The 26231-nt window shown below is 47.2% G+C and overlaps 1 protein-coding gene across 1 annotated transcript in view; it reads left to right on the forward strand.

Moving 5' to 3' along the window:
• The window catches only part of LINS1 (lines homolog 1), a 134283-nt gene that overhangs the window by 101695 nt on the left and 6357 nt on the right, over window positions 1-26231 (forward strand). Inside the window, exons 5-7 of the mRNA XM_063925670.1 lie at window positions 2908-2997; window positions 18557-18698; window positions 24220-24813. Coding sequence (XP_063781740.1) covers window positions 2908-2997; window positions 18557-18698; window positions 24220-24813 — 826 coding nt within the window. The remainder of the gene's footprint in view (window positions 1-2907; window positions 2998-18556; window positions 18699-24219; window positions 24814-26231) is intronic.

The following is a 26231-nucleotide window of genomic DNA, read 5'->3' on the forward strand; positions in this document are numbered from 1 at the left end:
GGTAACGTTACACTCTCTGCAGAATATACAGTGTAGGTGACTGGGTAACATTACTCTCTCTACAGAATAAACATTGTAGGTGACTGGGTAACGTTACTCTCTCTGCAGAATATACAGTGTAGGTGACTGGGTAACATTACTCTCTGCAGAATATATATTGGAGGTGACTGGGTAACGTTACGCTCTCTACAGAATATACAGTGTAAGTGACTGGGTAACGCTACTCTCTCTGCAGAATATAAAGTGGAGGTGACTCTATCGTTCCTCTCTCTACAGAATAAACATTGTAGGTGACTGGGTAACGTTACTCTCTCTGCAGAATATACAGTGTAGGTGACTGGGTATCGTTACTCTCTCTGCAGAATATACAGTAGAGGTGACTAGGTAACACTACTCTCTGCAGAATATACAGTGTAGGTGACTGGGTAACATTACTCTCTCTGCAGAATATACAGTGTAGGTGACTGGGTAACATTACTCTCTCTGCAGAATATACAGTGTAGGTGACTGGGTAACGTTACTCTCTCTACAGAATATACAGTGTAGGTGACTGGGTAACATCACTCTCTACAGAATATACAGTGTAGGTGACTGGGTAACGTTACTCTCTCTGCAGAATATACAGTGTAGGTGACTGGGTAACGTTACTCTCTCTACAGAATATACAGTGTAGGTGACTGGGTAACGTTACTCTCTCTGCAGAATATACAGTGTAGGTGACTGGGTAACGTTACTCTCTCTGCAGAATATACAGTGTAGGTGACTGGGTAACATCACTCTCTACAGAATATACAGTGTAGGTGACTGGATAACGTTACTCTCTCTGCAGAATATACAGTGTAGGTGACTGGGTAACATTACTCTCTGCAGAAAAAATATATTGGAGGTGACTGGGTAACGTTACGCTCTCTACAGAATATACAGTGTAAGTGACTGGGTAACGCTACTCTCTCTGCAGAATATACACTGGAGGTGACTGGGTAATGTTACTCTCTGCAGAATATACATTGTAGGTGACTGGGTAACGTTACTCTCTGCAGAATATAAAGTGTAGGTGACTGGGTAACATTACTCTCTCTACAGAATATACAGTGTAGGTGACTGGGTAACGCTACTCTCTTTGCAGAATATACAGTGGAGGTGACTGGGTATCGTTACTCTCTCTGCAGAATATACAGTATAGGTGACTAGGTAACGCTACTCTCTGCAGAATATACAGTGTAGGTGACTGGGTATCGTTACACTCTCTGCAGAATATACAGTGTAGGTGACTGTGTAACGTTACTCTCTCTGCAGAATATACATTGTGGGTGACTGTAGAGAGAGTAACATTACCCAGAGTATACATTGTAGGTGACTGGGTAACATTACTCTCTCTGCAGACTGTACAGTGTAGGTGACTGGGTATCGTTACTCTCTCTGCAGAATATACACTGGAGGTGACTGGGTAATGGTACACTCTGCAGAATATACATTGTAGGTGACTGGGTAACGTTACTCTCTGCAGAATATAAAGTGTAGGTGACTGGGTAACATTACTCTCTCTACAGAATATACAGTGTAGGTGACTGGGTAACATTACTCTCTCTGCAGACTGTACAGTGTAGGTGACTGGGTAATGTTACTCTCTCTGCAGAATATACAGTGTTGGTGACTGGGTATCGTTACTCTCTCTGCAGAATATACACTGGAGGTGACTGGGTAATATTACTGTCTGCTGAATATACATTGTAGGTGACTGGGTAACGTTACTCTCTACAGAATATACAGTGTAGGTGACTGGGTATCGTTACACTCTCTGCAGAATATACAGTGTAGTTGACTTGGTAATATTACTCTCTGCAGAATATACATTGTAGGTGACTGTGTAACGTTACTCTCTCTGCAGAATATACATTGTGGGTGACTGTAGAGAGAGTAACATTACCCAGAGGATACATTGTAGGTGACTGGGTATCGTTACTCTCTCTGCAGAATATACAGTATAGGAGACTAGGTAACGCTACTCTCTGCAGAATATACAGTGTAGGTGACTGGGTAACATTACTCTCTCTGCAGACTGTACAGTGTAGGTGACTGGGTAATGTTACTCTCTCTGCAGAATATACAGTGTAGGTGACTGGGTATCGTTACTCTCTCTGCAGAATATACACTGGAGGTGACTGGGTAATGTTACTCTCTGCAGAATATACATTGTAGGTGACTGGGTAACGTTACTCTCTGCAGAATATAAAGTGTAGGTGACTGGGTAACATTACTCTCTACAGAATATACAGTGTAGGTGACTGGGTATCGTTACACTCTCTGCAGAATATACAGTGTAGGTGACTTGGTAACATTACTCTCTCTGCAGAATATACAGTGTAGGTGACTTGGTAACATTACTCTCTCTGCAGAATATACATTGTAGGTGACTGTGTAACGTTACTCTCTCTACAAAATATACAATGTAGGTGACTGTGTATCGTTCTGGGTGACTGGGTAACATTACTCTCTCTGCAGAATATACCGTGTAGGTGACTGGGCATCGTTACTCTCTCTACAGAATATACATTGTAGGTGACTGGGTAACGTTACTTTTTCTACAAAATATACAATGTAGATGACTGGGTATCGTTACTCTCTTTGCAGAATATACATTGTGGGTGACTGGGTAACATTACTCTCTGCAGAATATACATTGGAGGTGACTGGGTAACATTACTCTCTCTGCAGAATATACAGTGTAGGTGACTGGGTAATATTAGTCTCTGCAGAATATACATTGTAGGTGACTGTGTAACGTTACTCTCTCTACAAAAAATATACAATGTAGGTGACCGGGTATCGTTCTGGGTGACTGGGTAACATAACTCTCTCTGCAGAATATACAGTGTAGGTGACTGGGTACCGTTACTCTCTCTGCAGATCAGACTGTTTCATACTCCTGATAAGGTGCTGTCACACATCTCCTCCAAGTGCCTCTCATACCTGGTGCTATTTCAACTTAGGTTTCAGGTGAGAATTTCTTTTTCTCCTTTTTATGACTAATAGAAGGAAGAATCCTGTTGTTAGTAGGGACGTTTCTGCATATATATTGTACAGTACATGGGGTTTGCTGCCTGTTTACTTCACAGATTCAGATTTGTTATGTCCCTAATACGGCAAAATAATCCTTTTCCTCCTCCCTGGTATAGACTAGATATAGTTAAACATGAGGAGACAAATATAATAATGTTTAATATAATTGCTTAAATATATAAGTAAAGGGTAACTCGGTTATTAATCAGCTGATATAGGGTGAGTATCCCTTATCCAAAATGCTTGGGACCAGAAGTATTTTGGATATGGGATTTTTCTGTATTTTGGAATAATTGCATACCATAATGAGATATCATGGTGATGGGACCTAAATCTAAGCACAGAATGCATTTATGTTTCATATACACCTTATACACACAGCCTGAAGGTCATTTTAGCCAATATTTTTAATAACTTTGTGTATTGAACAAAGTTTGTACATTGTGCCATCAAAAAACAAAGGTTTCACTATCTCACTCAAAAAATTCCGTATTTCGGAATATTTGGATATGGGATACTCAACCTGTAGCAAGTTGATTTGAAAACATTGCTATTGGCTATTTGGCTGCCATATGGTAGAAGCACAATATTCGTATCCCTGTCCTAGTAATGGTGGAGTACACAAACACAGGGCCTAATTCAGACCTGATCGCAGCAGAAAATTTGTTAGTTAATGGGCAAAACCATGTGCACTGCGGTGGTGTTGGTGGGGGGGGTCAGATATAACATGTGCAGAGAGAGATAGTTTTGGATGGGGTGTGTTCAAACTGAATAATCTAAATTAGGTGATTCATCGCGCCCTACGGGCGCTCTTCACGCCGTCACAAAGAGCTACGCCCCCTTCACCCTTTCCGTTGATGGGGGAGGGGGCCCGGAGGTACTGTGAGTGGAGGAGGGGCGGGTAATGCTTCTCCTCCTGGAGCAGCGATAATACGTAGGGAGGCGGCATTTAAACTGACTTAAAATAAATTAATAATAAATAAATAATCCATACTGTGATTACAGCAAATGTGTTCTAACATTTCTGAATTTTATTCCTTCTTCAGAGAACCTGATTTTATTTGGCTTTACATACTGTCCTCCCTTTGGCAGTGGCTCTCCCGGAGACTCGCACAGCAGCCAGTCACTATTGTTAGAGCCAGTGTCCCAACGCGCCGCATTACAGGGAAGAAGATGCACTCAATAAACTACAGCTCCCAGCAGGCCTTAGCACCGGAATGCTTCAGAGCTAAGGACTGCTGGGAGCTGTAGTTTATTTAGTGCGTCTACTTCCCTTTAGTGCGGGGCGTTGGGACATCGGCGCTAACAATAGTGACTGGCTGGTAGAACTGACTGACTTGCTGAATCAGTGTAAAAGGTGAGAGTGCTGTGCAGTGTCAGTGACACTGCACACCCACTGCACTGCACAGCACTGTCACCTTTTACATTGGGCCTAATTCAGACCTGATCGTAGCCTTGCAAAATTTTGCAGGGCTACGATCAGGCACACTGACGTGAGGGGACGCCCAGCGCAGGGCTAGTCGCACAGCTGCGATGCTTTTGCACTTCAGGAGTAGCTCCCAGCCAGTGCAGCTTTTGTGTGCTGGCCGGGAGCTACTAGTCTCTGCCCGGGTCACAGCGGTTGTGTGTGACATCAGATAGAAGAAACAAAAAATATTGCAGCGCACATAAGTTGGGCAAAGATTTTTTTTTATATATATTATTTACTTTTAAAAATAATAATAATAATTAAAATTGCATTCAAAAATCCATAACCACCGGCCGGTGAATTTTAATGGCTAACATATTAGGAAAAACATATATAACATATATAACACAGCCTGTTCTCCTATACTTATTCAGAAAAATCACTTAAATGTGAATAAACACACTATATCTTGGTTAATACAGCCACAAAGAATCACTCCCACCTAAAATATCTGTCTGGATAGACAAAAGAATATGTAGAGGCTCAATCAGGGATTGGTATCGCTATATCACTGAAAGAATGTAACAATATGGCACTCTAAACAACTTTTCTTGTAGCTAATAAGTAGCAGCCACACCTCTCGTGTGTAACTTAACAGACACACTATATTGATCAGTCCGTTGTAGCACTGGCAATCCATTCAGTGCTTAGTAATACTGTGTCTCTATAACAACGTGACAACAAGCACACTGATTCATGCGGCTGGTTAGCGTCACTGATGGCCGTAGTAATAACCGCAAGATATAGAACAGTCCGTTCAGCAATTAAAATCCATTTATATTGAGTAAAAATAGATTTATTTGAATCGTCTGCCCAGACAAAATTGTTATTCTCACCGCACCTTCCAGCAGTATATTCACAAAGGACTCCTCCCGGCTGCTGGTGCTTTTAACCTTAAAGAGCAGTCATCTCTGGAGGATCAGGTCCGTATGTAGATATGAAGCGGCTGGAGCTGCGGCTTGCGGTGAGCGTGTCCACTGGTGGTGGTATGGATGAAAGTATCGTGAGTCCTTTGTGTGACCACAGACAGCCGCTGTGGCCCGCCTCCCGCACGGTCCAGCCATGCCTGAGTTGGCCGGACTGCGCCTACAAAACAGCGTCCAAATGCCGCCGTTCCGCCCCTTCCTGCCCAGTGAACGCCTCTGCCTGTTAATCAGGCAGAGGCGATCGCTAGGCAACGACAGCCGTCGGCTGTTAGCCATGCACCGGCGCACTGCAGCACCGGTGCATGCGCACTTCTGACCTGATCGCTGCGCTGCGATGAACGGCAGCATGCGATCAGGTCAGAATGACCCCCATTGATTCAGCGTCCAGACATTACCCTCCGCGATATCACCCACTCTATCTGTTACATTAGCCATCTCGGGGCTTCCAGGCCGGTCAGGGCCTCTGGGGATCTGTGCACGGCTGTGGCGGGGAGGCACTTCTGTGACAGCATGCGCAGAGGAGGCTCCGGGGCTCAGAGTATGCGGTGCTGGGAGGGCTATGAAAGCCTTCCGCTGCGCCGCTTTCATACACACCTACGCCAGTGGCCGCAGCAGCTTTTGTTCCACCTGCGCTGTGGCTAGGGAGTGGGGATTGTTGATGCCGGAGGGGGCAGGCGGACTGGCAGCACAACATAGGACGCTGCAGTAAAAGGTTTTTCTCTGACGTCCTAAGTGGATGCTGGGGACTCCGTCAGGACCATGGGGATTAGCGGCTCCGCAGGAGACAGGGCACAAAACTAAAGCTTTAGGATCAGGTGGTGTGTACTGGCTCCTCCCCCTATGACCCTCCTCCAAGCCTCAGTTAGGTTTTTGTGCCCGTCCGAGCAGGGTGCAATCTAGGTGGCTCTCTTAAGGAGCTGCTTAGAAAAAGTTTTTAGGTTTCTTATTTTCAGTGAGTCCTGCTGGCAACAGGCTCACTGCATCGAGGGACTTAGGGGAGAGAAGTTCAACTCACCTGCGTGCAGGATGGATTGGCTTCTTAGGCTACTGGACACCATTAGCTCCAGAGGGAGTCGGAACACAGGTCTCACCCTGGGGTTCGTCCCGGAGCCGCGCCGCCGACCCCCCTTGCAGATGCTGAAGATTGAAGGTCCAGAAACCGGCGGCAGAAGGCTTTTCAGTCTTCATGAAGGTAGCGCACAGCACTGCAGCTGTGCGCCATTGTTGTCACACACTTCACACCAACGGTCACGGAGGGTGCAGGGCGTTGCTGGGGGCGCCCTGGGCAGCAATGTATAATACCTTATTCTGGCTAAAAATACATCACATATAGCCCCTGGAGGCTATATGGATGTATTTAACCCCTGCCAGGTCTCAGAAAAACGGGAGAAGAAGCCCGCCGAAAAGGGGGCGGGGCCTATTCTCCTCAGCACACAGCGCCATTTTCCCTCACAGAAAGGCTGGTGGGAAGGCTCCCAGGCTCTCCCCTGCACTGCACTACAGAAACAGGGTTAAAACAGAGAGGGGGGGCACTTATTTGGCGATATGTATATATATATTAAAATGCTATAAGGGAAAAACACTTATATAAAGGTTGTCCCTGTATAATATAGCGTTTTTGGTGTGTGCTGGCAAACTCTCCCTCTGTCTCCCCAAAGGGCTAGTGGGGTCCTGTCCTCTATCAGAGCATTCCCTGTGTGTGTGCTGTGTGTCGGTACTTGTCTGTCGACATGTATGAGGACGATGTTGCTGAGGAGGCGGAGCAATTGCCTGTAATGGTGATGTCACTCTCTAGGGAGTCGACACCGGAATGGATGGCTTATTTAAGGAATTACGTGATAATGTCAACACGCTGCAAGGTCGGTTGACGACATGAGACGGCCGGCAAACCAATTAGTACCTGTCCAGGCGTCTCAAACACCGTCAGGGGCGTTAAAACGTCCTTTTACCTCAGTCGGTCGACACAGACACGGACACTGACTCCAGTGTCGACGGTGAAGAAACAAACGTATTTTCCTTTAGGGCCACACGTTACTTGTTAAGGGCAATGAAGGAGATGTTACATATTTCTGATACTACAAGTACCACAAAAAAGGGTATTATGTGGAGTGTGAAAAAACTACATGTGGTTTTTCCTGAATCAGATAAATTAAATGAAGTGTGTGATGATGCGTGGGTTTCCCCCGATAGAAAATTATTGGCGGTATACCCTTTCCCGCCAGAAGTTATGGCGCGTTGGGAAACACACCTTAGGGTGGATAAGGCGCTCACACGCTTATAAAAACAAGTGGCGTTACCGTCTCCAGATACGGACGCCCTCAAGGAGCCAACTGATAGGAGGTTGGAAAATATCCTAAAAAGTATATACACACATACTGGTGTTATACTGCGACCAGCGATCGCCTCAGCCTGGATGGGCAGCGCTGGGGTGGCTTGGTCGGATTCCCTGACTGGAAATATTGATACCCTTGACAGGGACAGTATTTTATTGACTATAGAGCATTTAAAAGATGCATTTCTATATATGCGAAACTCTGGCATCAAGAGTAAGTGCGATGTCCATATCTGCCAGACGATGTTTATGGACACGACAGTGGTCAGGTGATGCAGATTCCAAACGGCACATGGAAGTATTGCCGTATAAAGGGGAGGAGTTATTTGGGGTCGGTCCATCGGACCTGGTGGCCACGGCAACAGCTAGAAAATCCACCTTTTTAACCCCAAGTCACATCTCAGCAGAAAAAGACAGTCTTTTCAGCCTCAGTCCTTTCGTCCCCATAATATCTGCCCAGGGATAGAGGTAAGGGAAGAAGACTGCAGCAGGCAGCCCATTCCCAGGAACAGAAGCCTTCCACCGCTTCTGCCAAGTCCTCAGCATGACGCTGGGGCCGTACAAACAGGTGCGGTGGGGGGTCGTCTCAAGAGTTTCAGCACGCAGTGGGCTCACTCGCAAGTGGACCCCTGGATCCTACAAGTAGTATCCCAGGGGTACAGATTGGAAATTCGAGACGTCTCCCCCTCGCAGGTTCCTGAAGTTTGCTTTACCAACGTCTACCTCCGACAGGGAGGCAGTATTGGAAACAATTCACAAGCTGTATTCCCAGCAGGTGATAATCAAAGTACCCCTCCTACAACAAGTAAAGGGGTATTATTCCACACTATATTGTGGTACTGAAGCCAGACGGCTCGGTGAGACCTATTCTAAATGGAGTCACTCAGAGCAGTGATAGCGAACCAGGAAGAAGGGGACTATATGATGTCCCTGGACATCAAGGATGCTTACCTCCATGTCCAAATTTGCCCTTCTCACAAAGGGTACCTCAGGTTCGTGGTACAAAACTGTCACCATCAGTTTCAGACGCTGCCGTTTGGATTGTCCTCGGCACCCCGGGTCTTTACCAAGGTAATGGCCGAAATGATGATTCTTCTTCAAAGAAAAGGCGTCTTAATTATCCCTTACTTGGTCGATCTCCTGATAAGGGCAAGGTCCAGAGAACAGTTGGAGATCTGAGTAGCACTATCTCAAGTAGTTCTACGACAGCACGGGTGGATTCTAAATATTCCAAAATCGCAGCTGTCTCCGACGACACGTCTGCTGTCCCTAGGGATGATTCTGGACACAGTCCAGAAAAAGGTGTTTCTCCCGGAGGAGAAAGCCAGGGAGTTATCCGAGCTAGTCAGGAACCTCCAAAAACCAGGAAAAGTGTCAGTGCATCATTGCACAAGGGTCCTGGGAAAAATGGTGGCTTCTTACGAAGCGATTCCATTCGGCAGATTTCACGCAAGAACCTTTCAGTGGGATCTGCTGGACAAATGGTCCGGATCGCATCTTCAGATGCATCAGCGGATAACCCTGTCTCCAAGGACAAGGGTGTCTCTTCTGTGGTGGCTGCAGAGTGCTCATCTACTAAAGTGCCACAGTTATGCATTCAGGACTGGGTCCTGGTGACCACGGATTCCAGCTTGAAAGGCTGGGGAGCAGTCACACAGGGAAAAAATTTCCAGGGAGTGTGATCAAGTCTGGGGACTTCTCTCCGCATAAATATACTGGAGCTAAGAGCAATTTACAATGCTCTAAGCTTAGCAAGACCTCTGCTTCAAGGTCAGCCGGTATTGATCCAGTGGGACAACATCACGGCAGTCGCCCACGTAAACAGACAGGGCGGCACAAGAAGCAGGAGGACAATGGCAGAAACTGCAAGGATTCTTCGCTGGGCGGAAAATCATGTGATAGCACTGTCAGCAGTTTTCATTCCGGGAGTGGACAACTGGGAAGCAGACTTCCTCAGCACGACCTCCACCCGGGAGAGTGGGGACTTCATCGAGAAGTTGTTTCCACATGATTGTGCACCGTTGGGAAAGACCAAAGGTGGACATGATGGCGTCCCGCCTGAACAAAAAACTGGACAGGTATTGCGCCAGGTCAAGAGACCCTCAGGAAATAGCTGTGGACGTTCTGGTAACACCATGGGTGTACCAGTCGGTGTATGTGTTCCCTCCTCTGCTTCTCATACCAAAGGTACTGAGAATTATAAGACGTAGAGGAGTAAGAACTATACTCGTGGCTCCGGATGGGCCAAGAAGGACTTGGTACCCGGAACTTCATGAGATGCTCACGGAGGACTCAGGGCCTCTGCCGATAAGAAGGGACTTGCTTCAGCAAGTACCATGTCTGTTCCAAGACTTACCGCGGGTGCGTTTGACGGCATGGCGGTTGAACGCCGGATCCTAAGGGAAAAAAGGCATTCCAGAAGAGGTCAGTCCTACCCTGGTCAAAGCCAGGAAGGAGGTGACCGCACAACATTATCACCACATGTGGCGAAAATATGTTGCGTGGTGTGAGGCCAGGAAGGCCCCACGAAGAAATTTCAACTCGGTCGATTCCTGCATTTCCTGCAAACAGGAGTGTCTATGGGCCTCAAATTGGGGTCCATTAAGGTTCAAATTTCGGCCCTGTCGATTTTCTTCCAGAAAGAATTGGCTTCAGTTCCTGAAGTCCAGAAATTTGACAAGGGAGTACTGCATATACAACCCCCTTTTCTCTATCGTCCTAGTGGATGCTGGGGTTCCTGAAAGGACCATGGGGAATAGCGGCTCCGCAGGAGACAGGGCACAAAAAGTAAAGCTTTAGGATCAGGTGGTGTGCACTGGCTCCTCCCCCTATGACCCTCCTCCAAGCCAGTTAGATTTTGTGCCCGGCCGAGAAGGGTGCAATCTAGGTGGCTCTCCTAAAGAGCTGCTTAGGAAAGTTTAGCTTAGGTTTTTTATTTTACAGTGAGTCCTGCTGGCAACAGGATCACTGCAACGAGGGACTTAGGGGAGAAGAAGTGAACTCACCTGCGTGCAGGATGGATTGGCTTCTTGGCTACTGGACATCAGCTCCAGAGGGACGATCACAGGTACAGCCTGGATGGTCACCGGAGCCTTGCCGCCGGCCCCCTTGCAGATGCTGAAGTAAGAAGAGGTCCAGAATCGGCGGCAGAAGACTCCTCAGTCTTCTAAAGGTAGCGCACAGCACTGCAGCTGTGCGCCATTTTCCTCTCAGCACACTTCACACGGCAGTCACTGAGGGTGCAGGGCGCTGGGAGGGGGGCGCCCTGGGAGGCAAATGAATACCTATTTTGGCTAAAAATACCTCACATATAGCCTCCGGAGGCTATATGGAGATATTTAACCCCTGCCAGAATCCGTTAAGAGCGGGAGACGAGGCCGCCGAAAAAGGGGCGGGGCCTATCTCCTCAGCACACAGCGCCATTTTCCCTCACAGAAAGGCTGGAGGGAAGGCTCCCAGGCTCTCCCCTGCACTGCACTACAGAAACAGGGTTAAAACAGAGAGGGGGGGCACTAATTTGGCGATATGCTTATATATATATTAAGATGCTATAAGGGAAAACACTTATATAAGGTTGTCCCTATATAATTATAGCGTTTTTGGTGTGTGCTGGCAAACTCTCCCTCTGTCTCTCCAAAGGGCTAGTGGGTCCTGTCCTCTATCAGAGCATTCCCTGTGTGTGTGCTGTGTGTCGGTACGTGTGTGTCGACAGGTAGGAGGACGATGTTGGTGAGGAGGCGGAGCAATTGCCTGTAATGGTGATGTCACTCTCTAGGGAGTCGACACCGGAATGGATGGCTTATTTAGGAAATTACGTGATAATGTCAACACGCTGCAAGGTCGGTTGACGACATGAGACGGCCGACAAACAATTAGTACGGTCCAGACGTCTCAAAAACACCGTCAAGGGTTTTAAAACGCCCGTTTACTTTAGTCGGTCGACACAGACACAGACAGGGACACTGAATCCAGTGTCGACGGTGAATAAACAAACGTATTCCTTATTAGGGCCACACGTTAAAGGCAATGAAGGAGGTGTTACGTATTTCTGATACTACAAGTACCACAAAAGAGGCTATTATGTGGGATGTGAAAAAACTACCATAGTTTTTCCTGAATCAGATAAATTAAATAAAGTGTGTGATGATGCGTGGGTTCCCCCCGATAGAAAATTATGGGCGGTATACCCTTTCCCGCCAGAAGTTAGGGCGCGTTGGGAAACACCCCTTAAGGTGGATAAGGCGCTCACACGCTTATCAAAACAAGTGGCGGTACCGTCTATAGATAGGGCCGTCCTCAAGGACCAGCTGACAAGGCTGGAAAATATAATAAAAAGTATATACACACATACTGGTGTTATACTGCGGCCAGCGATCGCCTCAGCCTGGATGTGCAGAGCTAGGGTGGCTTGGTCGGATTCCCTGACTAAAAATATTGATACCCTTGACAGGGACAGTATTTTATTGACTATAGAGCATTTCTATATATGCGAGATGCACAGAGGGATATTTGCACTCTGGCATCATGAATAAACGCGATGTCCATAACTGCCAGAAGATGTTATGGACACGACAGTGGTCAGGTGATGCAGATTCCAAACGGCACAGTATGGCCGTATAAAGGAAGAGGACTTGTTTGGGGTCGGTCCATCGGACCTGGTGGTCACGGCAACTGCTGGAAAATCCACCGTTTTTTACCCTAAGTCACATCTCTGCAGAAAAAGACACCTCAGTCCTCTCGTCCCTATAAGATCATATCTGCCCAGGGATAGAGGAAAGGGAAGAAGACTGCAACAGGCAGCCTATTCCCAGGAACAGAAGCGTTCCACCGCGTCTGACAAGTTCTCAGCATGGCGCTGAGACCGTACAGGACCCCTGGATCCTACAAGTAGTATCCCGGGGGTACAGATGGGAATGTCGAGACGTTTCCCCTTCGCAGGCTCCTGAAGTCTGCTTTACCAAGTCTCCCTCCGACAAGGAGGTAGTATGGGAAAAAATTCACAAGCTGTGTTCCCAGCAGGTGACAATTAAATTACCCCTCCTACTACAGAAAAGGGGTATTATTCCACACTATATTGTGGTACTGAAGCCAGAAGGCTAGGTGAGACTTATTCTAAAAAAATTTTTTTGAACACTTACAAAGGTTCAAATTAAGATGAAGTCACTCAGAGCAGTGATAACGAACCAGGAAGAAGGGGACTATATAGTGTCCCGGGACATCAGGGATGCTTACCTCTATGTCCCAAATTTGCCCTTCTCACTAAGGGTACCTCAGGTTCGTGGTGCAGAACTGTCACTATCAGTTTCAGACGCTGCCGTTTGGATTGTCCACGGCACCCCGGGGTCTTTACCAAGGTAATGGCCGAATTGATGATTCTTCTTCGAAGAAAAGGCGTCTTAATTATCCCTTACTTGGACGATCTCCTGATAGGGGCATAGTCCAGGGAACAGTTGGAGGTCGGAGTAGCACTATCTCGGATACTGCTACAATCAGCACGGGTGGATTCTAAATATTCCAAAATCGCAGCTGATCCCGACGACACGTCTGCTGTGCCTAGGGATGATTCTGGACACAGTCCAGAAAAAGGTGTTTCTCCCGGAAGAGAAAGCCAGGGAGTTATCCGAGCAAGTCAGGAACCTCCTAAAAACAGTGCATCATTGCACAAGGGTCCTGGTAAAAATGGTGGCTTCCTACGAAGCAATTCCATTCGGCAGATTTCACGTAAGAACTTTTCAGTGGGATCTGCTGGACAAATGGTCCGGATCGCATCTTCAGATGCATCAGCGGATAACCCAATATCCAAGGACAAGGGTGTCTCTCCTGTGGTGGTTATAGAGTGCTCATCTTCTAGAGGGCCGCAGATTCGGCATTCAGGATTGGATGCTGGTAACCACGGAGCCCAGCCTGAGAGGCTGGGGAGCAGTCACACAAGGGAAAAATTTCCAGGGAGTGTGATCAAGTATGGAGACTTTTCTCCACATAAATATACTGGAGCTAAGGGTAAATTTATAATGCTCTAAGCTTAGCAAGACCTCTGCTTCAAGGTCAGCCGGTATTGATCCAGTGGGAAAAACATCACGGCAGTCGCCCACGTAAACAGACAGGGCGACACAAGAAGCAGGAGGGCAATGGCAGAAACTGCAAGGACTTTTCGCTGGGCGGAAAATCATGTGATAACACTGTCAGCAGTTTTTCATCCCGGGAATGGAAACTGGGAAGCAGACTTCCTCAGCACGACCTCCACCCGGGAGAGTGGAAACTTCATTGAGAAGTTTTTTCCACATGATTGTAAACCGTTGGGAAATACCAAAGGTGGACATGATGGCGTCCCGTCTGAACAAAAAACGGGACAGGTATTGCGCCAGGTCAAGGGACCCTCAGGCAATAGATGTGGACGTTCTGGTAACACCGTGGGTGTACCAGTCGGTGTATGTGTTCCCTCCTCTGCTTCTCATACCTAAGGTGCTGAGAATTATAAGACGTAGAGGAGTAAGAACTATACTCATGGCTCCGGATTGGCCAAGAAGGACTTGGTACCCGGAACTTCAAGAGATGCTTACAGAGGTCTTATGGCCTCTGCCGCTAAGAAGGGACTTGCTTCAGCAAGTACCATGTCTGTTCCAAGACTTACCGCAGCTGCGTTTGTCGGCATGGCGATGGAAAGCCGGATCCTAAGGGAAAAAAGGCATTCCGGAAGAGGTCATTCCTACCCTGGTCAAAGCCAGAAAGGAGGTGACCGCACAACATTATCACCACGTGTGGCGAAAATTTGTTGCGTGGTGTGAGGCCAGGAAGGCCCCACAAAGAAATTTCAACTCGGTCGTTTCCTGCATTTCCTGCAAACAGGAGTGTCTATGGGCCTCAAATTGGGGTCCATTAAGGTTCAAATTCGGCCCTGTAAATTTTCTTCCAGAAAGAATTGGCTTCAGTTCCTGAAGTCCAGAAGTTTGTCAAGGGAGTATTGCATATACAAACCCCTTTTTTTGTGCCTCCAGTGGCACTGTGGGATCTCAACGTAGTTCTGGGATTTCTCAAATCACATTGGTTTAAAACCAGTCAAATATGTGGATTTGCAGCATCTCACATAAAAAGTGACCATGCTCTTGGCCCTGGCCTGGACCAGGCGAGTGTCAAATTGGTGGTTTTTTCTCAAAAAAGCCCATATCTGTTTGTCCATTCGGACAGGGCAGAGCTGCGGACTCGTCCCCAGTTCTCTCCCTAAGGTGGTGTCAGTGTTTCACCTGAACCAGCTTATTGTGGTGCCTTGCACCTACTAGGGACTTGGAGGACTCCAAGTTGCTAGAAGTTGTCAGGGCCCTGAAAATATATTCCAGGACAGCTGGAGTCAGAAAATCTGACTCGCTGTTTATACTGTATGCACCCAACAAGTTGGGTGCGCCTGCTTCTAAGCAGTCGATTGCTCGTTGGATTTGTAACACAATTCAACTTGCACATTCTGAGGCAGGCCTGCCACAGTCTAAATCGGTTAAGGCCCATTCCACAAGGAAGGTGGGCTCATCTTGGGCGGCTGCCCGAGAGGTCTCGGCATTACAACTCTGCCGAGCAGCTACGTGGTCAGGGGAGAACACGTTTGTAAAATTCTACAAATTTGATATCCTTGCAAAAGAGGACCTGGAGTTCTCTCATTCGGTGCTGCAGAGTCATCCGCACTCTCCCGCCCGTTTGGGAGCTTTGGTATAATCCCCATGGTCCTTTCAGGAACCCCAGCATCCACTAGGACGATAGAGAAAATAAGAATTTACTTACCGATAATTCTATTTCTCGGAGTCCGTAGTGGATGCTGGGCGCCCATCCCAAGTGCGGATTATCTGCAATACTTGTACATAGTTACAAAAATCGGGTTATTATTGTTGTGAGCCATCTTTTCAGAGGCTCCGCTGTTATCATACTGCTAACTGGGTTTAGATCACAAGTTGTACGGTGTGATTGGTGTGGCTGGTATGAGTCTTACCCGGGATTCAAAATTCCTCCCTTATTGTGTACGCTCGTCCGGGCACAGTACCTAACTGGCTTGGAGGAGGGTCATAGGGGGAGGAGCCAGTGCACACCACCTGATCCTAAAGCTTTACTTTTTGTGCCCTGTCTCCTGCGGAGCCGCTATTCCCCATGGTCCTTTCAGGAACCCCAGCATCCACTACGGACTCCGAGAAATAGAATTATCGGTAAGTAAATTCTTATTTTGTGCCTCCAGTGGCACTGTGGGATCTCAACGTAGTCCTGGGATTCCTCAAATCACGTTGGTTTAAACCGCTCAAATCTGTGGATTTGAAATATCTCACATGGAAAGTGACCATGATGTTGGCCCTGGCCTCGGCCAGGCGAGTGTCAGAATTGGCGGCTTTGTCTCACAAAAGCCCATATCTGATTGTCCATTCGGACAGGGCAGAGCTGCGGACTCGTCCCCAGTTTCTCCCTAAGGTGGTGTCAGCGTTTCATCTGAACCAGCTTATTGTGGTACCTGCGGCTACTAGAGACTTGGAGGACTCCAAGTTGCTAGATGTTGTCAGGGCCCTGAAAATATAGATTTCCAGGACGGCTGGAGTCAGGAAAACTGACTTGCTGTTATCCTGTATGCACCCAAAAAACTGGGTGCTCTTGCTTCTAAGCAGACGATTGCTAGTTGAATGTGTAGTACAATTCAGCTTGCACATTCTGCGGCAGGACTGCCACAGCCAAAATATATAAATGCCCATTCCACAAGGAAGGTGGGCTCATCTTGGGCGACTGCCCGAGGGGTCTCGGCTTTACAACTTTGCCGAGCTGCTACTTGGTCAGGGGCACACCCTGGCTGAGGAGGACCTGGAGTTCTCTCACTCGGTGCTGCAGAGTCATCCGCACTCTCCCGCCCGTTTGGGAGCTTTGGTATAATCCCCATGGTCCTGACGGAGTCCCCAGCATCCACTTAGGACGTCAGAGAAAATAAGATTTTACTTACCGATAAATCTATTTCTCGTAGTCCGTAGTGGATGCTGGGCGCCCATCCCAAGTGCGGATTGTCTGCAATACTTGTACATAGTTATTGTTACAAAAAAATCGGGTTGTTATTGTTGTGAGCCGTCTGTTCAGAGGCTCCTACGTTTGTCATACTGTTAACTGGGTTTAGATCACAAGTTATACGGTGTGATTGGTGTGGCTGGTATGAGTTTTACCCGGGATTCAATATCCTTCCTTATTGTGTACGCTCGTCCGGGCACAGTATCCTAACTGAGGCTTGGAGGAGGGTCATAGGGGGAGGAGCCAGTACACACCACCTGATCCTAAAGCTTTAGTTTTGTGCCCTGTCTCCTGCGGAGCCGCTAATCCCCATGGTCCTGACGGAGTCCCCAGCATCCACTACGGACTACGAGAAATAGATTTATCGGTAAGTAAAATCTTATTTTTTTCCCCCTATCTACAGCGCAGAGACTTGCTTCAGATGCAGTGGCATACCCTCCAGCTGGACCTTTTTGGCAGGTACAGTACCTTTTTTTTTTTTTTTTTTTTTTTTTTTATGGTCTGTACCGGTTTTTAGCTCTCCAAACGTCCATTGAAAGTATAGGAAAAGGGCGTGGTCACGCAACTTTATCCGTGGCCACGCCCCCTTTTTGGATATTTTTTTTGCAGATTTTTTTTTTTTTTTGGTAAATTGTTGGAGGGTATGTTGCTGCAGATGCAGTGGGCCTATTTTTTTTTTGGGGGGGGGGGGGGGTGTCTGGAGCTGCAGCTCCATCATCAAAAGGGCAGAGCCTCCCATTGGATGTTACCTATGTGGGAGGGTGTTTCTCGTCCAATCAGCTGTGGACTGGGTATGATAGACCTGCTGCTAACCCAATGAGAGCTCCTAGCCATGCCCAGCGTTAGTCACACAGGCAAAGAGTCACAGATCTGGGCTATTATATAGGAGATAGACTGTAGTGAATAGGCAACAGGAGATGTGAGAATTGTATACAAGTCAGCTGTTGTCTCCAGATCATATAAGCAATAAAAATATATCTGAATGTAATCCAGGCAAAGCATTAGTGTATTAATGGGTTAGTACACAGGTTCTCAAACTCAGTCCTCAGGACCCCACACAGTGCATGTTTTGCAGGTAACCCAGCAGGTCCACAGGTAGAGCTAATTGTTGCACTTGTGATTCTGTGATGAGACCTGCAAAACATGCACTGTGTGGGGTCGTGAGGACCGAGTTTGCAAACCTATGGGTTAGTACATCCTAATTTAGTGTTCGCTCTAGTACCCAGAGCCTAGTCAGTGAGAAGGGCATATTTTCATTTTGGAGGACAACATTTTATATGGGATGTATTGCTACAGCTGCACTAGTGATACAGCATGTCTAACAGTTTGCCCTTCAAAATGAAAATATGCCCCCTCACTGACTAGGTGCAGGGTGCTAGAATGGACACTACTAATTGATAGGTTGGCATTTGTAAATAAGGGGTCTATTCATGAAGCAGTGAAAGGTTTGGAGAAGTGAGCTGGTGGAGAAGTTGCCCATGGCAAACAATCAGCATTGAAATAACATTTATAATTTGCATACTGTACAATTGTATGAAGCAGCTGTTTGGTTGCCAGGGGCAACTTCTCCACTGGCTCACTTCTCCTTTCTTTTCACTGCTTCATGAATAGACCCCTAAATAGTTTAGAGTATTGGATATAGATAGAGTGGATGGTCCTGTGTGTTCCTTTTGCTTCAGCCCCCATATTTTGTTGCACCACCCGTGAATGTACGATATCTGTTTTACATGAAGCGTGCTGTGCCTATTTCCCTAGAATGAGGTGAATTGTCACTGGCTACAGTTCTGCCAGAAGAGCCTGTGTCAGGATCCAGGATCCATTACATTGATACCATGTCTGACGTCTTTAATATCTGTTTGCAAAGGAATCCTTACAGATAAGAGGATCCAAAATGCAGGTAGGACATTCAAGAAAAAAAAATATTTTTTTATTTCTGCAGCGGGGTACACTGTGTTCCACAGGGAATACATCGGGGTGTAGAGATGGATCTTGATCCAGGCACCAACAGGTTAAAGCTTTAGCTGTCCCAGGATGCATTGTGGCCTCCTCTATAACCCCGACTCCAGGCACTGTGAGCTCAGTTTTGAGTTGGTATCTGCATGAACAGGTCACTTAACGGGGGCTGCATTGGGCAGCCCTGAAAAAGCTTTTAGAAGACTTCAAGGGCTGCAGCACTTACATGTCAGGGTGACATTCTGTGCTGCGGCTCCGTCACCTCCCCAGCGGCGTCGCATACTCCCGCTGGCTCTGTTCCCGGGTACTTGCGGCGGAGACGCTCCGGCTTAGGCATACGGTCGCAGACGCTCTCCTGGTTCGTGTGGCTACTACTGAAGGGAGGAGGTAAGAGGGTCCACCAAGCAGGAACCACCATTAAATTACGTTCTGATCGCAGTCTAGGGAGACGGACTGCGACGCTAGCGTTAACACTGTAACTGAGCAGTGACCCCACTATATCCACCAGGGCATAGGAGTACAGGTCGGATATACTAGTATCCACTTTAATAAGACTCCATAGTACCAGGTGGTGAAATCCAGCATAGGGGAGCCGGCGCTTGACCTGTAGCCCATCCCCCGGCCCAGGGCACCATCTACTTCTGGTGTTCCCACCCTGGAGCTGCCTCACACTCTCCCTCACTACCTGACTGAGACGCTGGGCGCCATTTTCTAAAATAGATGCGACCTGTCTCCAGGACTGCAGGGCAAGGTCTCCTTTGTAAACCCGCCTGTACATCAGCACTGTGGATTTACAAGCACTTAAGTATTCTACATGTCAATATTAAGACAGCGTTAAGAGCAAGTTGGGCGGAACGCCATCTGCCAGCAATATCGGCAGTGTTCATTCAAGGGGGTCCTCAACTGGGAAGCGGATTCTCTCAGTCGGCAGGACGTGCACGCCGGAGAGTGGAGTCTTCAGCAGGAAGTCTTTCAACTCCTAGTGGACAAATGGGGCCTACCAGATGTAGACCTGATGGCGTCTCGACACAATTACAAAGTTCCAGTCTTTGGATCAAGAACCAGGGATCCTCAAGCAGCATTCGTGGACGCACTGGCAATTCCATGGAACTTTGGCTGCCCTACGTGTTCCCTCCAGTGTCACTCCTGCCCAGGGTACTACAGAAGTTCAATCAAGAAGGAAGAATACTACTTCTAGTCGTTCCAGCGTGGCCCAGACGGCATTGGTTATCAGACCTGCAGGGTCTATCGATGGAGCGTCCTCTTCTACTTCCTCAACGCCCAGACCTCCTCTTTCAGGGCCCTTGTGTTTACCCAGACCTGGCCAGACTGGCTTTGAAGGCGTGGCTCTTGAACATCACTCCTGAGGGCCAAAGGATTCTCTGAGGTGGTTATCCAAACTATGCTAAAGGCCTGAATACCGGCATCTGCGCGGTTATATTACAGGGTCTGGAATTCTTACTTCACCTGGTGTACTGCTAAGAATTATGATGCATACAAATTCAGAGCTTCCAGACTTCTGTTTTTTCTGCAACAAGACCTGGACTTAGACCTTCGTCTGGTCTCCCTCAAGGTTCATATGTCTGCCTTGTTGTTGTGGTTTCAGAGAAAAATGGTGTCTATTCTTGCCGTTCATACTTTCACTCTGTGTTTTACGGATTCAACCTCCCTGTGTCCCTTCTGTGGCTCCATTGGATCTGTCTGTTGTCCTGAATGCCCTGCAAGAGTCCCCATTTGAACCTCTTGAGTCAGTGGACCTTAAATGGCTCACGGTCAAGGTCCTGTTCTTACTGGCTAACGCCTCTGCTAGGAGGGTGTCAGACCTAGGTGCTTTGTCCTGTCGTCCACCCTTCCTGATCTTTCACCTTATCCGGGCAGTTCTTAGAACTCGCCCTGCTTATTTACCTAAGGTGGTGTCATCTTTTCACCTTAACCCAGAGATTATGGTTCCGGCCTTCCATCTATTCTGGTTTGTCCTCCAATGTGCGGTCTTTGGATGTGGTACAGGCTCTCCGTATCTACGTGGAGAGGAATGCCTCTATCAGGAGGTCAGATTCCCTTTTTGTATTTTTGGGTTTCACAAACGTGGCTGGCCTGCGAATAAGCAAAACTTGGCCAGATGGATTAGAATGACGATTGCACAAGCTTATGCACAGGCTGGACCTCCATTCTACTTGGTCTGTTGGACCCTCTTGGGCGGCCCGGCGTGGCGCGTCCGCAGAACACAAGGCAGCTACGTGGTCCTCTGTGAACACGTTCGTTAGGTTCTATGCCTTTGATACTTCTGCCTCCCAGGATGCTTCCTTTGGACGCTGGGTTCTCATACCCGCTAAGGCGTGTCCCCTCCCTTAAGGAACTGCTTTAGGACATCCCTGATGTAGTCCCTGTGGAACACACTGTACCCTGCTGCAGAAAAGAATTATGGTAGACTTACCATTGTTAAATCTTTCTGCGAGGTACACTGGGTTCCACAGGGCGCCCGCCCTGACGCACCTAGCTTCTATGGGTTTGTATGGCATTAGCCGCTGGTCCCTTCTCCTGTCATGAGAATGTGGTTATATGGGGGTCATTCCGACCCGTTCGCACACTGCTGGTTGTCGCAGCGGTGCGAACGGGTCGGGCTTGCGCGGCGGCCACAATGCCGGGCAACGACCAGACGAACGAAGAAAGCGCTCGCAAGAAGATTGGCAGCAAGAAGGCGTTCCGGGGCGGCAACTCACCGCTTTCTAGGAGTGATGAGTCCAATGCAGGCGTTTGGAGGGCGGATGTCTGACGTCAATTCCTGGACCTGCATCGCTGGATCGATCGCACAGGGTAAGTAACGGTTACCCTGGTCTAGTTCTACACAACTTTTTTTGCATAGCAGGGCTGCACAAGCGTTTGCAGCCTTGCTATGCAAAAAAGCCCTCCCTCATAGGCGGCGTCGAGTTGATCGCACATGCAGCAAAAAGTTGCAGTGTGCGATCAACTCGGAATGACCCCCTATGTGACTAACATCTGCCTTCTCTTTTACCTGCACCTGCATTGGACTGGTTAATGAAAACTGAGCTCACAGTGCCTGGAGGCGGAGTTATAGAGGAGGCCCCAATACATCCTGGGACAGCTAAAGCTTTAACCTGTTGGTGCCTGGATCAAGATCCATCTCTACACCCCAATGTATTCCCTGTGGAACCCAGTGTACCTCGCAGAAAGAGATTTAACAATGGTAAGTCTACCATAAATGTCCTTATTTGCTCCTTCTTCTCTGAATATGTCATTAACAATAGATGCACACACAAAGAGGAGCAGGGTGGCAACACACAATGGGAGGAGGGTCCAGAGAGTATATAAATCTGTAGACCAAGGAGTTGATTTACTAAAGCTTCTATAAATGAAAAGTGGTGGTGTTGCCCATAGCAACCAGTCAGATTTTAGCTGTTATTTCTCTATTGCATCCTCAAAAATGATAGCCGAAATCTGATTGGTTGCTAATGGCAACACCTCTACTTGTCTGTTTCAGAAGCGTAAGTAAATCTACCCTGAGCGATAAATACAGTGCAGGAGACCAGCACACGGTGGAGGGAGTCAGAAAGCTGCAGAAACAAACAGGGTGATTCTAATATGAAGGGGAGTATAGAGTTGGGTGATCGGGGAAGAAAGAGTAAGTCAAGAGAAGGGGATAAGGAGAGGGTTACTGAAATTGAAGATAGTTTGGAGAAGGGCATGCAAGTACTATCTAAGATTAATGGTCACAGATGGGTTTGGAGAGTCAAGGGCAGATATGAGGGCATGGTCACAGAAGGAGACTGCTTGTAATAAAAGAAGGTCAGACGAGAGAAAGTGGGGAGCCAGGTGGAGAAGTTTATCAAGAACCTGGGGGACAGGATCAGGGGAATGTAAATGGTGGCCATGTAAATGTGGATAGGATGGAAGAGAGGGATCAAATGGACCTCAAAGGAAAAGAATTAGAGAGATGCTTCCAGAGGATTGAAGGTGCATTTTGGGGATAGGAGGACACATGTTACCCATCAGGTCCAGGGGAGTGGGATAAATAAAAGCCCCCAGGGCAGCTGGAGAGGTGGTGTCAGTAGGAGATACCAAAGTTTCCATAATAGTGGGGAGGTTGAGGATTAGAGATAAAGAGGTCACAAGTTGTAGTCAGCTTGTTGCAAACTGATCTGGCAGTCCAGATAACGCTTGATAAGGGGAGGAACGGAAGGGGAGTGATGTGGATGATATTAGAAGAGTTGCAGGAGCGTTGGGAAGGCTTGGGTTTGAAATGATAGTAGTGAGAGAGGGAGAGGGTGGGTATAGGCTGAGACCTGGGGAATGTGGGTAAGGGAGGTGGAAGGGATGGAGAGTGAGCGGTCTAGTCATGATGAGGCAGTAAATTAGTCAGATGGTAGTATAGTAACAGTATTACACAGTAAATATGAGCGTAAGGAGACCAAATTAATCAATAAAACATTAAGTGATGAAGGTAGAGAAAAGAAGGATAAGTAGCATTAGACAGCTTTGGTGCAGTAATCAAGAGACAGTAAGGAGATGAGTGAGGAAGGGAGGCAGTGAGTGATCAGGTATAGGGAGTAGATACAAGAGATAGTGAATCCACAATTGAATTACATGGGATAGGTAGTAATAGCCATACAGGTATTGAGGCTTGAAAGCATAGAAACCACAATATTTGTTGCTGCTGTACAGTTACTTTGTATGTATGTGGAATATGTTAGAAGTTATCTCGTAGGGTCTAATTTAGACTTAGGGGTTATTTATACACCTTTGTCTTACTAGTAAAAGCATTGTCCTATTAAATATCAGGCATAAACACTATCAGAAGAGCCAGGTTTTACACCCAATACTTCGTAAATAAACACCTTGAACTTAAAGTTTCCCCATATGTGCAGCACGCCTGATTTTGTGTGTCTGTATTTTGAGCGGTGTCTCCTTCATATTTGTGCAGTGTTAAATCTAGTGTATACAGTAGATGTGTTTGAAAAAGGATGTGTTTAAACTAGATGTCTAATGGTTATATGGAAACTGCAATACGTGTTACATGGTGCAGACCTTCTCTAGAACATCAGATTGTAAAAAACACAATATAAACAATAGTATGATATTAAGATATACTCAGGTACCATATGGAAAATATTTTTGTTACTATTATTGTCTTTATGTTGATGCAGAATACATACGATATATCGCCTGTCGGGATTCCGGCTGTCAGTATCCCGGCAGCGAGTCCCCTCATTGGGCCCGGTGGCGAGCTTCACAAGTTAAATTCCCACTCGGGTGGTGGCGTGGACCCTCCACCCGACTGGGAATACCGGGCAGCATTCAGGATTCCGACCGCTGGCATTTAGGAAATCTGGTGTAGGGATCCTGAACGCCGGGATCCCAACAGGCAGTATATTAACCGCTTACCGTTTATGCAGTTAAATGTATAAAATAATTTACTTTTTGCGTGATCAGACGTTTGTGTGTTCCAGACTATCTGCTGGGGATCCTGGTGCCTATTGAAAATGTCATTGAAAGATTCTGCTCTACCTACATCACTTACCTGTCAACAGCTCAATACCAACCCCTTGCACTAGGTGCAGAATCCAGCAGCCAGATCTCCTGTCTCTTGGATTTCTTAGAAGTCTTGGTTGCCTTAAGGATTGAGCTGAAATTAAATGTCTTCCTTTGCAGACGTGTTGTATCAGTGATCCTTCCTCAGGCCTTGAACCTAATTTCCTCACCTGTTCTATACTTTGTTAAGAAGCAGGTCATCCTGGTGCTAAAGAGATGTCTGTTATACAAAGCTGGGGAAGATTTTCTACCATCTTCTCACCTCATATCTCACCAGCAAGATGCAACGTTGGTACAGGACATGGCTGTCCTTGCTGGGTCACTGCTCAAGGCAGTACAAAAAGGCTGGCTGCTGCAGATACCAGTCAGCGACAGACTGAGCAGCTTTGGAGGTGTCAGTGAGGGATCCGCTTTTGGCCCTGACCTGGGGATGCTGGGAGCAGTGAGTCTTTCTGTTGTCAAAGCCCTGGAAATCTGGTTCTACGATGAAACATTCAATGATAGAGTTACAGGTAATGCACACATATACATCTATATAATAGGCCAGAAAGTGTGCGTTTGTCCTTTATGCAGAGTTTTGTACCTAGCTCCACCAAATTTGGCATGGTAGTGCAGTTTGACAAGCTTTAGGTGTATACCTAAGTTTGAACATAGTCAGGGCCACATACTGTCACACTCTCATGCACAATATATTAGGCTAACCATACTATCCCTTCAAAACGGGACACTCACAAATTATACAGGTTGTCTGGCTGGCTTAAATCAAGCCAGAATTTCACATGGGTTTTAATCGGCCATGGAACCTGTATAATTCATGAGTGTCCAGGTTTAAAGGGATAGTATGGTAAGCCTATAATATACACAGACTGTTACACTCTAATACATAATATACACACACTGTCACACTCTCCTGTATAATATACGCACACTGTCACACTCTCAGGCAATGCCAGGGACAGCTGCTAGAATCTCACTGATGGATGTTCGGGTACAACCACAAAAGCTATAGCTGATGTTTATAAATAAATGATGCAGTCAGCTGTCTGTAAGCAGGCCAAACCTCCAACAGCCCTATGGTGATCCTAACGCTGCAGCAATAGTTAGTGCAAAACTGTAAAAACTCTGTAATTATCCGCCTCTTACAATCACTTTTCCAACAGCCACATACATTAAATCCGGAGTTATGGGGGGTATACACGGGAGAGATGTGTGCTGAGCGATGCGGGGGGAGGACAGGGGCCGCTCACGTCACCCAGCGGGTGTAGTGAGCAACCAGCTAGATTGAGCCTGCATGCAGGCCAATCTAGCAGCGGCGATAGCGATGTGCGGGGCCGCTCATCGCTATCGCTGAGGGGGCTACACACGAGTGATCTGTGCTTAAAATCTAAGCAATCTAGTCAGATTGCTTAGATTTTAAGCATGGATCTCTCCGTGTGTACCCCCCTTTAGCTTCAAGTAACTGTATAAGCCAGCCCTCTGTGTCTGCATGCTAAACTTTGTCATTAAACGGTGCATTATAGTGAAGATTGATTGCAGACGGGCCCCCTTCTGTCTGGGACTCCAGTCCCAGCAATCCCCCACCCTGATGGCAGCCCTGCTAGCTATGGTCTTCAATGTTGGCCTGCAGAGATTTCTGCTCGGGGATGATTTCTGTTCTGCAGTGATTTTGGACGCTTTACTAATTTCTGTTCTGTAAATCATCCTACTCCTGATATACCTAATTCCAAACAGTCAGAGAATACGCCTGTCCGCACTGTCATTTACCCCTTTAGTATACCACATTCAAACTGTATGAGCGACGTCCCTTCCCTGCTGGAGCTGTCCGTAGCAGTGCGTACACACTGAGCGATATGCAAACGATATCGCTCAGTGACGCCACGCCGGGCCGTGCATGCAGTTTATGGCCGACTGTCTAAATTGAGCTGCATGC

The sequence above is a fragment of the Pseudophryne corroboree genome, chromosome 6 (genome assembly GCF_028390025.1).
Source record: "Pseudophryne corroboree isolate aPseCor3 chromosome 6, aPseCor3.hap2, whole genome shotgun sequence".
Classification (NCBI taxonomy): domain Eukaryota; kingdom Metazoa; phylum Chordata; class Amphibia; order Anura; family Myobatrachidae; genus Pseudophryne; species Pseudophryne corroboree.